At 34.2% G+C, this 13,239-nt stretch overlaps 1 protein-coding gene and 1 long non-coding RNA gene across 2 annotated transcripts in view; both read left to right on the top strand.

Annotated features, from left to right (window-relative positions):
- The window catches only part of COL11A1 (collagen type XI alpha 1 chain), a 138,340-nt gene that overhangs the window by 84,061 nt on the left and 41,040 nt on the right, over positions 1 to 13,239 (top strand). Inside the window, exons 33-41 of the mRNA XM_035332976.1 lie at positions 1,699 to 1,743; positions 1,881 to 1,934; positions 2,030 to 2,074; positions 4,534 to 4,587; positions 5,471 to 5,524; positions 9,132 to 9,185; positions 10,094 to 10,201; positions 10,521 to 10,610; positions 10,885 to 10,938. Of these exons, the coding sequence (XP_035188867.1) occupies positions 1,699 to 1,743; positions 1,881 to 1,934; positions 2,030 to 2,074; positions 4,534 to 4,587; positions 5,471 to 5,524; positions 9,132 to 9,185; positions 10,094 to 10,201; positions 10,521 to 10,610; positions 10,885 to 10,938 (558 nt within the window). The remainder of the gene's footprint in view (positions 1 to 1,698; positions 1,744 to 1,880; positions 1,935 to 2,029; positions 2,075 to 4,533; positions 4,588 to 5,470; positions 5,525 to 9,131; positions 9,186 to 10,093; positions 10,202 to 10,520; positions 10,611 to 10,884; positions 10,939 to 13,239) is intronic.
- Positions 8,402 to 8,967, top strand: LOC118170608. The gene is made up of 2 exons (XR_004752799.1): positions 8,402 to 8,655; positions 8,896 to 8,967. It is a non-coding gene; the product is annotated as an uncharacterized LOC118170608 (long non-coding RNA).

Here is a 13,239-nt window from a genome sequence, read left to right as displayed (position 1 = left end):
TGATAACCTGTTAGGTGTATTCTCCTAACTAAAAATGAAATGCAGATTTGAAAGAAAACTGTAGTGTTGTCTCTAAAGCGTAATATAGCAGAACATGTTGTTAAAAAGCTGATAAAATTAACAGAAGTGAGAGGATGGGTCAGAATTCATAGAAATGATCAGCTAAACAAGGCTTTAAGTTGAATTGAAGTAATGTATATCATTATTGTTCTTAAGAATCCATTTTAATTTGCACATGAAAGCAAGTAGGAATTCATGATTTTTAGATGAAATACATGAAATCCAATTGCATTCACATTATTTATGTATGCTTTAGATTTTTCTTGTGTTATTTTAGCTAGGATATGTTGTTATGGACAGAAAAGCAGTATAACAATGTTCAGGTCATCCTTGTTGGGCGAAATGGGACATGACTGGTAATCAGGATATCAGATTTAATTAAAAAAAAAAAAAAAAGATAACACATCAAAGAACAAACTTAAAATTATGAAAATATAGTTATATTGTTTCATTATCTTCATAAAGTTTTTAGTTCAGCTAGGGTTCTAATGACGTAATTAATACCGAACTGCATATATACTTTGGTATTATGCTGGTCATCAATAAGACAGCAATAAATATATGTTGTGGGTTTGTTTTGTTTTGTTTTGTATTTTGTAATGTGAAGTAGGTATTATTATGACTCTTGCTTAACGGCATATCATTCTGTGATATTCTACCACACACACTGGTAATAAGACAGTAATTGTCCCTGAGATGTTCACTAGCTATGTAATGTAGCATTATAAGAAGAACACATAATTTTTATTTTAATAAGTAAATAAGATCAATGTAAAAAAAAAAAAAAAAAACAACGAGCACCTCAAGAAAACAGCTGTGTGCATTTAATTCATTTTCAATAAGAGCAAGCTTTATGCTAGTACGTCTCTGCTGCTTTACTGTTGCTGTTGTGTTTACCACAGAGAATAGGAAGTACCAGTCATCAAGTTTTTTTTTTTTTTTTTTTTTTTTTTTTCTACCTGAATAATACTGTTGAATGTTAAGCTTCCTTTCATTAGAATGCACAGCAATATTAACCTAACACCGAGCCTAAAGAAAGGAATCTGTTTAGTAAGATCAGGAGGTATACTGAAGCGAAAAAAAATAATGGCTAATATTCTGACAACTTCTGTATTACTTCTGTTCAAGTGTGCAGAATCCTGGTAGGTTCTACAGTCCCTATTTCTGTTTTATATATATATATATGTATGTATGTATATGTATATTTATGTATTATAAATATAAACAGAGAGGATTACCCTTTGTTTTCAACATTAGCCTGTGGAATTGTGCATGGGAAAATGGGAATTCTGTCTTCAAGGCTATTATTACATTGGAAACAATGCCAAATCCTTTAGACTGTTGCAGAGGGACTGTTGTGTGGTATCTTCACTACTATCTTAAAATAGTTTAAAATGTTCTAATGCCTATGACAGAATCTGTCTCTGAGGTAAATTTAGTGTGTTTGAATACAAGTGTCAATGAACTCAGAAAGATAATTTTATAAAGGGCCATAATTCTGTAAATTAAAATGAGAAGTAGATACTTCAAATAATGTTTAAACATAAGAGAGTTGCGCTTTACCCCCACTTCAGTAGAAAACATTCTCTCTCAAATATGGTGTTTGCTAAGATGACTTCTGTGAACTTTTCTTTACAGGGATTACATGGCAAACCAGGCCCAAGAGGACAACGAGGACCAACAGTATGTACTTTTGTTTTGCAACGTAGAGGCTTTTCTGTATTAATTGCCTCTACTATACTGTGAAGAATTATTTTGATCTTAAGTCTTTACAGAATCCAACAATTATCACTAAGTGTATTTTTTTTTTTAATTGACAGGGTCCAAGGGGCTCAAGAGGTCCAAGAGGTCCAACTGGCAAACCAGGTCCAAAGGTAATTGTCAGCCACACAATGTAAGTCGGCTGCAGGCTGTTTCTTTTAAAGAAAATAGAGGTTTAACCCTTGAACATACTGTTTTTTCTTTCTAGGGTACTGCAGGCAATGACGGTCCTCCTGGCCCACCAGGTGAAAGGGTATGTGAAAGCTATTTATATGCATGTCTTTCCCCACTGTATAGGAGTATGGTTTGGATGTGGGAGAGTTGGTTTATTTTTAGTTTTCCTTCTCATGTATTTACCCTTCTTGGACCACAGTAACCAGAACTAGCAAAACATCAATTCTAATGATACTGCTTTTCACAAAGTTAGGAATGGGGAAGCTCAAGTTTGCTGAAAGCTTCTATCTGTAGCTCAGTTTTGTATAAATAGGGCACAGAGAATTCATATACACTTTGTATTATATCCATGCAAATTACAGTTGGACTATCAGTTTGTGCTCTTAAGAATAGCTTATTTACCGTAGCATGATACTTTTATTTACAAATCATTCAAGCCATCTTGAGAAGATTCTTTGCTGAAACAGCTGATTTTTTTGGTTTTGTTCTAAGAATTCCCTTCAAACTACTTTCTGCATGCTTGAGAAAGCTTATTGTGCTTGTTAAAATAGTTTTCTGCTTGCTACTCTATTATTCATCAATACACAAACCTAATATGCAATCAGACCATTACATAGCAGCAGATAGAAAATTGATATTAATAGACCAGGTTTGTACCTGTATGTCAAGCAAATGACAGGGTTTTAAGTGGAATGTGGGTAGCAAAGTTTGGGTGAAACAGGAATGGTGTGGCAAGGAAGAGACATGTCGGGGCAGGAAACTGGGATTCAAAAGAGTAATAAGTTAAGTAGCGTGCTGGATATAAGAACAAGGCATAGTCCGTAAAAGGAACTGTATGTTATTTTACACTGAGGAGGAAAATCTGAGGCAGGCTACTAGGAGCTGAAGAGCAGAGCTGAAGCAGGGGTTTGCTAAGAACTCCAACAAGTCTTGAAACAATGAGCAGATCAATCCAAGATGAAAACATCCTGGAGAGAAATTGATTAGAGCAAAGAGATGAGGTATCACAGAACACCACGTATTATGTCACTTGTGTAATACATGTGAGGTATCTATTTGCTTCCCAATAGGGGTGAATGTCAGCCAAGAAATAAAACTGGCATTTCTACTCAGCTGAGACTTTTCCAGGTACCAGACGTGTAAATTTTAAATAATCCATTCTGTGTGGCTACTGCTAAAATGAAATTCCATGAAAAAAAAAAAAAAAAAAAGTAACTTTAATAACATGCTGTTAGTATTCTAGTGCTTTTTCTCACATAATCCATCAGTGTAGTAGCTTGAAATTTGCAATAAAAAATATGCAAATCTTTAGTTTAAAAGCCTCAAGATGTGAGAGTCAAAATACAGCGAGAATTTATGAGAAAGATAGTGCAGTAAGGTCACAAGGATTTCCTGCTTTGCTTAGCACTTTTCAGTTGACTCAGATTTATTATTAGAGTCTAATCAATGTCTACCCTAGAATAAGATTCACTTAAGGACAAAATTTCCAGGTTGGGCAGAAGGGACCTCTCCCTCAGTTACATTCACATACTGCTTCATCTACTGCAGGAAGCTGCCACGCTCTGGCTGTGAGCCTGGGCTCTAATGAATGAGGCTTATGGAACTTGGAAACAGGCAGCACTTTATCAGAGAAGCTAAAGAGTAGCATAATTTGGGAGACATGACCTCCTGCTTCAGGTCTTTTGCATCAAACTTCAAATAAAAATTTCTAACATATTTTGACAGCTGATGCTGTAGCAAAACCACACATCGTATACCAAGTAGAGTAGGATAAGTCTTGCACTGTATGACTAGGGTACATGGGTCTCTGCTTTGGGACCATGTAGAATAAATAGGGCTTTTCAGGTTACTACTCTGATTTTGCACACTAAAAACTAAAAAGGACAAAATCTTTTAATAAGCTGACAGTCACTTTCAGCATGTCAGCAATGAATTTTAAAAGTTTGCCTCCGTCTTGTTTGGCGACACCTTTAGAAACAGTCATGTAAGACAGCAATTTGTGTAAATATATATGACCAGAGATTTATGTGGACATGTAGACCTGTGTACATATTACACATATACGCTTGTAAATACACATATACAGTGTACTAACTCTTACGATCATCTTTCACTAGATTTGTAAAGCCATGCTGCATGAAAATTTTCTCTCCATATATATGTATATACAACACTACATAAATAAAATTTTCCTACATCCTATTTTTTTCATCTGTTTCAACTACTATTCATGAAAACATGAATGTTCGTCTCTGGTAACTCTGGAAAGCTTATTCTATTTGGAAATTTGAACTGTTATCAAAATAGCTTGAAATATTATCAGAGTGAAATAACTGCATTCCTACAGAGCTAGTCTTGCTTTCAGTCTATGCAAGTGAATTGTTGCTACCAATATTTATGGCAATGTAGATGAAACTTTAGACTTAGGACCATATATTATCTGCAGAGTTCATATATTTTATAACGGAAACAAACTTTTAAGTTAAATGTCATGACAGCTGGAGTAAAACTTTGCCTGTTTGGTTGCCCTTATACTAGGGACCACAAGGGCCTCAGGGACCTGTTGGATTTCCTGGACCAAAAGGACCTCCAGTAAGTATCTTCTAAAATAAGTAGGTACAGTAACAACAGAGTTATTTTTCAAATAATGTTTTTGCAGGTAATGTTTGAAAGTTTATTTAAGAGATGTTTTCTACCAATAGGAAAATTTCACCCATGCTTATGGAGCTTTAAGGCTAAGACAAGAACTCACTCATATTCAAAATGGTAGATAAGCCATCATCATGGCAGATCATGTCGATTCAGCATAATATATTAAACTGGAAATTCTCTAGTATGTTGATGTCAAAGTCCAGGTGACAAGTTGAGTTTAAGCACAATACTACTCTGCTAGTGTATATTTCCTTTTAACAGTTGATCAATTGAGGAAAAAATGAAGAGGAAGGAGACATTCATTAGTAGCAGACATATATGTTACACATTTGAGCTGCAGCCTGAAGTAGTCATAGTGCTCTTCTAGTGTGCTTCTGCTCACATGGAGTAAGTACAAAAGCATCAGACCACCTATGATTTTTTCACCCATATGATTGTTATTTTTACTTCCAATGCCAGAAACTGAAATTTCATCAAATATTCCCATAATGCTTAGTTTTGTGTTAACTAGGTCACTAAGCAAAGAAAAATGGAAAGGAAGTATAGGGACTTCCCATGACTTCTGAGTTTACTGAAATCCATTTTTAACATTCATGTACTAGACAAACCAACAATCACTCTCCAAACAATTGTTAACACGCATCAGGGAGGACAAAGGGAAAATGTATTATTAAAATCATAGCTGGTATCAGAGCAGTTAAACTGACTAGTCTAAAAAAAAAAAGGAGAGAGAGTGAGAGACAACAGAGATTCTTACAGCTAATCATATGCTTTTTTCAGTATTAGATGTCTAAGAAATTATTTATGTATTTTACAATTTCAGGGGCCACCTGGAAAAGATGGCTTGCCTGGGCATCCAGGACAGCGAGGTGAAACTGTAAGTAAATGAACTCTACTGTGCCAGTGTTGCAAACCTCTTGAGGACATTATAGTGTGACCAAAAATAAAGAAACAGAGATAACAGAGAAAAGGGGAAGAGGCTGGGACTAGAAGATACAGTGTAACTGTAATTGTTTTCTGGTTTAGTAGTTCAGGCATAAGAAAGCTTTATTTTGTTTCCATACTACAAAAGTGAGATTATTCTTTGCTCTGCTCAATTAGTAACATCACAATGTGCTTAACTAGTTAATAGAAGTAGAAAAAAATAATACTCAGATCTCAAATTTAGTCAGGCAACCACTATATTGTCTTTGATCACTGTATCATCTTTTCTCATTGAATGTCATGTAACATGGCTTAATAGAGTATTACTAATTAATGCTAAACAGATAGGAAACTCAAAAGTCAACAGCTTTGGAAAGTGATATCAGGACTTATTCAAACTGTGAAAAAGGAGTTCAATTTTGAAGCTATATTTTATGCAATTCCCCTAAAAATCCTTGTAAGTAATCTTGGAAGCAAAATTTTAAAAGTAACATTCAACGTTTTTAATGGAATTGTTAAAAAATATGTATTTCTGTAGTGCCAAAACCTGACTTATCTCCCACTGAAATAAAATAAAATTATTATTTGGGTTTTCCAGAGCTAGAGAAAGAATTAAATGAGATGAGAGATAAATGTTCTCATCATGATGAATGTGTTTGGAATTCCATCTTCACTGGAAACCTGGAAGTGAGTGCTGAGTCACTTCCACTGCTGGAAGTGGGAGCACAGACCTTGGAGTGACATATCATTTTGAAAAAAACGTATTTTCCTCTGACATTTTAATGCCGTTGCTTTGCAATGATGGTGGTGGTTTTTTGTTTGTTTGTTTCATGAGAGAGAAACACTATTGACTGCTAATTTGTTCTTTTTCAGTGACTTCAAACTCACAATTTGACACATGTATTCTTGTAGGAAGGTCATTTGGTGGGGTCAAAATTAACATTAGTTTGCATTTGGAATTGCATACAATTATCCAAGTTGTCTTTTGCTTGTCAAAATGAATTTAAATGGGTGCAGATTTGTTGAGAAAACTTTGGTTTTGTATTGGACACTTTATTTGAAAATAATAAAGAAACAAATATATTTATTTACATCTATATTCTACAGAGAAGAGAAGGCTTAGGGCAGATCTTACCAATGTATACCTGAAAGGAGGGTGTAAAGAAAATGGAGCCAGGTTCTTTTCAGTTTTGCCCAGTGACAAGAAAAGAAGCAATGGGCACAAATTAAACACAAGAAGTTACATCTGTACATCAGGAAGCACTTTTTGACTATGAGGATGACCAAGCACTGGCAAAGGTTTTCCAGAGAGGTTGTAGGGTCTCCCTTCCTGGAGATCTTCAAAAGCCATCTGGATATGGTCCTGGGCAATGGTCTCTAGGTGACCCTGTTTGAGCAGGTGACTTGGACCAATGATATTCAGAGGCTCCACGGGCCTCAACCATTCTATGATTCCATGGGTTTTCATTTCACTCATTACTAGAAATGGAAGATGCAAAATAGAATAAAACTACGGACTATGTCATTGTACGATGGTACTTTAATTTTATATCTTTTGGGTTTAGTAGGGTTAAAATGATATAACATTTGAGTAACTCAGGCACAAACACAGCTTATTAGCAGGAATTAGTTTAAAAGTATTTTCCCTGTGAATTCTCATAGATATCTTTTTGTACAAAACCAGATTTAAAAAATAAAAATAAAAATAAATAGAAAGTAGATTCGTTGACTTTTTTTTTTCCAATAAGATTTCCATTTCTGATTTTTTTAAATTGTATAAATCAGAAAACATTCATTGATCTCACTGGTTAAATCAGGGTCTTAGAATTCTGTTTCTCATTCATGTGTCTGGTTAAATTTCAGTGGTGCATGTAGGCATTATAGCAATCAGGCTAAGAAACATGCTCAGCCTTAAAAAATTAGTGAGCGAAATTCCTAGATTGCAGTTTGTTTGTGGACTAAGAGCTGTATGTTGACAGCAACTGAGGTAAATATTAGTGAAAATAAGGATACTGCTTCTTCCCCAGTAAGCCATATGCGTCTCTGAAGAACTGCCATTGTTTGCTGAGACGGGAATGGTAATGTTATAATTAATTTAGAATATAAATGTAGGAATAACCTAGATACTGAAAAACAATATAAAGCTAGTTCCTCTTCAGAAATTATTATCCATTTCAGTTATTGATCACAGATTGGTGGGAGGCATCAGCTGCAGAGCTCTTTAGATTGCCGGGTGTTACAATACAATTTAGCGTTTTGTGTCTATGAAAGGACGAAATAGAAATGCACTAGCAGTTTCATCAATTAGAATTAATCAAGGACCTTCTCACTACAAGAAACTCAGTTTCATTATATTGTCTTTCACATAAAATTAACCAAAAAAAAAAAAAAAAGAGGGTAATTAGGTACAAGCATATGCATGAGACTCTGGTGTAAATTTTTTACTACATATTTTAGATGAATCCATGGGGTGCTCAGGTCATCTTGAATAATTGCTGCAGAAATCTCTTTTGCTTATTACTTGTTTTACAAATCTGCACCTGTAGGAATTGATAAATTTTTGACATAAAAGAAAAAGCATAGAAGACTATCATTAGCATCAGGAATCTTTGAGTATACTGCAAAATATCAATGCCTTCTGCAAACCTGGGAAATAGCAAGTCTTCTCAAGTTGTTTTCAAGAAATAGGAAACATTCAATGCTCCTTTATCTTTCTTTACAATAGGCTTCAGACAAAGTTTTGACAAAGTAAAGGAAGGGACACATGAATGATTCACCCTGTAGCAGTTTTAATTTCAGCAATTAGAGCAAAGGAATTTTGTATTTGTTTTAAATCTGGAGATAATTTCAGAGGTCTGAGAGAGAATGCCTGAACAGTTACAGGCCAAACTGAACCATGATAATAACTGGCTTGCAGCAAGAAGAGAATCAGTTTGAGGAAGATTTTTTAAAAATGGTTAAACTGGATCTGATGGAATTTGGCGCCTGTCAGTGAGACTGTACCCTAAAGATTTCTGAGCAGGGCCCAACATTTCTAAAAAATATGACTCAAATGACACCTTTGTTTTTACAGAGGTGAGCAGGGTAGAAGGCTGTTAGGCAGGGGTTAGATGTTATACAGCAGTATTGCCCACATAACTTAATCCAGCATGTGTGTCTTTCTTTAAAAAGCATTTATGTATCTAGCTTTATGATTCATAATATAAATATTTAAAAATATATTTTCAGCTGTCTTATAGATGTATCACTTATGTATTGAGACTTCCCTAATGAAGTTTACCGAGAGAGATCTGTAAAACTGACTGATATTTTTACTACTGTAAGACGTCATGGAGATTGGAACTGATAGAGCTAGGAAAGATTAATCAGTACTTCACTTCTAAGTATACACAGGGGGAAAAATAAAATAAAATAAAAAAAAATAAAAGCATCGAATTTTTATTTCTTGAAGAGAAGACCCTCTGACATGGAAACTCTGTTTTTCCTCTTCTGCTCAGATCTGAATTTTGCTCTTCTGTATCTTGTTCTAGGCAACATAGTATTTTATGATTATTTCACAGGGTTTTCAAGGGAAAACTGGTCCTCCTGGTCCTGGTGGGGTTGTTGGCCCTCAGGTATGTCATTTAATTTCATACTTAACTTCAAAAAGTCATTTTGGAAAGGCTATAAGTGCATAAGGCAGTTATTTTTGTTGTATTAAAAGATAATAATGGTTATCTTAACTTTGGTAACAAAATATGCATAACAATTTCAGAAACTTCAAATTACTTAGTATTATACATAGTGATCATCAGTGATTCCACAAAATATGCAAATGATGGATATTTTTTTTGAGCATTCTTCATGTAATCATGAATTTGAAAGTTTGCAGAAGTCAAGAATACTGAGTGAGATCTCTAATGTGAAATAGTTTAGAAAGAACAAGACATTATGTGGCAGTATTGTCAGAGGCCAAATTTCAGTCATTTTTAGACTGCTGAGAGTTTCACTATTAAAATTTAATTTATCTTATTTATGTGCAGTAAAATCAGACATTTGGATTGCATGGGCTTTTTTTTAGGTAATTCCCTCCGTGAAATTTTTCTGCTAGTGAATCTGAAGAGATATCTTTCAACTCTCTTACTTCTCAATTCATATCATTCAGAAAAGCAACAGCACAGACAATGTTTTAAGACAAACATAGTACATGGATTTCCCTTACATGTCCTTTTTGTAACCTCCCATATGTAGAAATGCACTGTCTTTTAAGCTTCATTGCCTAAGGAGCAAGGTCAGGTTTTCAATCTGTGGAAGCTGTACAGATGTGTCTGCAGGCAAAACGCAATACAAGATTTATTTTATAGGACAAAGATATTTTGTAAGTCCGCTTTGCCTGGAGGGGAAGGTGAGGAATGTATGCTAACCAATGGCAATATTTTGTAACATACACTTAGAGCAGCTGGATAATAAGAATCTGTACCCCCTAAAGACATTAAGTATTTTAATGTCTTTATGATGACTGGGGTTTTGCCTTTGTACTTAGGGTCCTACTGGTGAGACTGGCCCTATCGGTGAAAGAGGTCATCCGGGTCCTCCTGGCCCACCAGGTGAACAAGGCCTCCCAGGTGCTGCAGGAAAAGAAGGTGCTAAGGTATGATGTGGCTTTGGGAAACAAATTGGAAGGGGCAGATAAATTGCCAACAAACTCATGTTAAATTATCATGTATAGCACACAGAATAAAACCAGGATGTACTATTGACACATTTCCCACAGAAGGATTTTGAAGTCTGAAAGATTCCAATTTTAGAGTTGTTTCTGCTTCCACTGAAATAATTAAAATTATTTTGAGCCAATAATTAGCATTTTTGTAATAAAAAATAAGCAAATATATACCATACATTTACTGTGGAAATGATGAACGTTAACATTTTAAACGTTTTTTGTTTAATCAAAATGTAATGTTTTCAAGGGTGACCCAGGCCCTCAAGGTATTCCTGGGAAAGATGGACCAGCAGGTCTTCGTGGTTTCCCTGGAGAAAGAGGCCTTCCAGGAGCTCAGGTATAATATAAGCACTATGAAAAATAGTTTGTAAATAAATGAGAACAATGTATTAACCCTCTACTTCTGGAACCTTCTACTGTGTTTAAAAATGAATGCAGTAGTCAAAAAGACATCAAGAATCCAACGTTGTTAAATATCATTGGCTTTATAACCAGAAAGGAATTTATTTAGCTGTTTGTCTCTGGATTTTTACATTTTTCCTATTCCATATGTTGCAAAAATAACTCTTGAACTTTCCAGTGAAAGTAATAAGCATTTTTCTAATTTTTAGGGTCCAGCTGGTCTAAAAGGAGGGGAAGGTCCACAAGGCCCACCTGGCCCAGTTGTAAGTAAACATAATCATTGCATGGAAATGTAAACAATATTACACAAAGTAACCTTTTTTCTTCTACACATGTTGTGATGTTTTCATCAAAGATTCATGCAATCGTAGAATCATTTAGGTTGGAAAAGATCTCTGAGGTCATCTAGTCCAACATTTAACCTAGCAATGTCCAATCCACCATTAAACTCTGTCACTAAACTCCATATCTACACCAACACAGTCCGTAAAACAGCAGACAGATGTATGTCATTCAAAGTGATCTGTAACTGTTTTCTGCTAATTGCTCATACTAATAAACCTATACTTTGAGGAATGTGAAGATTGTGAAGTCTTCTGCTAACAGTAGGTATGAAATGCATTTGTTGGTTAATACTCTCCACTTACACAAGTTGTTGAGCTGTAGAGATTTTCTGTAGTGGAAAGATATGGGATACATTTATTGGACTCATGCTATACTCCCTTTGTATAAATGAAGTTTACTCATACAGGGGACCCAAATAAAGTTAATCATACTGCTGGTCTTCTGCATCGCCTAAGCTAGCTTTTAAAAATATTACATCACCATTTCTGTGCCCTTATTATTATATCTAATTTTTTAAACCAAACACCAGCCAGAGTGTAAGATTCATTTTAACTCATTCTGAAGCTTTTTTTTTAAATTTTTATTTAGACTAGGATACCAGAATGTTTTATTGATACTCATCTACATTAATTTCTTTGTAGTTAGGAAACATCACATAATTTATCTCTTTCCACAACTATTCTACATTTTTAATGTATTTATTATCCTAAAAAAAACAAGTCTGAAGACAATTCTCTCAGAATCTACTGAGATTTTTCACCCTAAATTTGGAGACCTCAACACAATTAAAGAAGAGAGCATATTTCAATTCTATTTTGAGGTTCTTTGAAATTTGCACTTGTCTGAGGTGCAGTAAATGGTAAGAAAGCAGACATTATTGTTGCAAACCATTATTTGCGCCACAACATCTTCGTTGAAAAAATATTTTTTCAGATGAAAGTTTATATTCCATACAAAACAGAAAAAGTTGTAGAGTAAGCTTAAGAACTCTGAGAAGGTATAATAAACATGGCAAAAATGATCTTATTTTGGAAAAAAAAAATGTAATATGTAATTCAAAACCATGGAAAAATAGATCATGCAAGAATGTAAGAATGACCTACTAAAAATACTGTATTATAAATATTTTTAATGATGCATTATACAATTATTAATAATTGCAGAGGATAAGATGACCAAAAACCATCCATTGCTTTGATGACTTTATCTTCACTATATGTTCTTTGTGGACCATGTCTAGAGACAGGCTCAGTGAAAATTTTACAAATTATATTTGTTTGGCTAATGACACTATGAAAATCTTTTGAATTTAACTACTTGTCATACAGTTATATTTGTTCTGTATACCCTAAACTTAACATAGGTATAAAAATCTATTTGCCAACTTTTTGTGTTAGTTGGTATTCATTTCATGATTATGATAGAAAAGCAGGGATATGTACTTACTTCTCAAAAATCGTAAATAATTCTTAGGTAGCATGAGTAGTTTTGTTTTGTTTTGTTTTTCTAGGTGGTCCTGTGCTAAACAGTTGTTTATATTTAGATTTTTTTCATGTTTGGACTACTATTATATATATATCTGCTGCCTCTTTCATTGCAGTCTGTAGTAGGCATTCACTGAAAGTACTTGAAATAGGATACTTGCTTAAAATTGCCTGTTCTGTTATTTTCATACAAGGAAGTTCTACGGGGATGCACTGGATGTAAATTGTACACTCATCCCCAAACACAAACTGTGTAGCTTTTGACAACTCATTTCTCTCTTCCATTCAGTGCAACTGAAGTGGGGGAAAAATAAATATTTTTTTTTTTTTTTAAAAAAAGTCAGCACAGCTATTCCTATTAGGCAAAAAAGTAATGGAGGAACTGAAATTCTCTGTATTTCAGTAACAAAGCTCTCAGATACCCTTACAATTCATGCTGGGATTAGAATGCATTCAATAGGGAGGAAAAAAAAAAACAGTATAAAAATTCTTGCTTTTGTATTATTTCTATATTATTGGAATCTAGATGTGCTACACATTTTAACTCCTAAAATTTTAATTCTTAAAATGAATTATTGAATTATTTATACCTTTAACCTTCTATGCTTTAAATCAATATATGCTTGTGATGTTCTTAACATAATGCAGTACATGTACATTCTCAAAATGCATCAAAAGAAGGTAACTAGGAATGCAATGGAAGCTAAAAGGGAGAGTCAAAAGGGATGACTGCTC

The sequence above is a fragment of the Oxyura jamaicensis genome, chromosome 8, assembly GCF_011077185.1.
Source record: "Oxyura jamaicensis isolate SHBP4307 breed ruddy duck chromosome 8, BPBGC_Ojam_1.0, whole genome shotgun sequence".
Taxonomy (NCBI): Eukaryota; Metazoa; Chordata; class Aves; order Anseriformes; family Anatidae; genus Oxyura; species Oxyura jamaicensis.
Note: the sequence above shows the minus strand (reverse complement) of the source record. Positions and strands in the feature narration are given on the sequence as shown.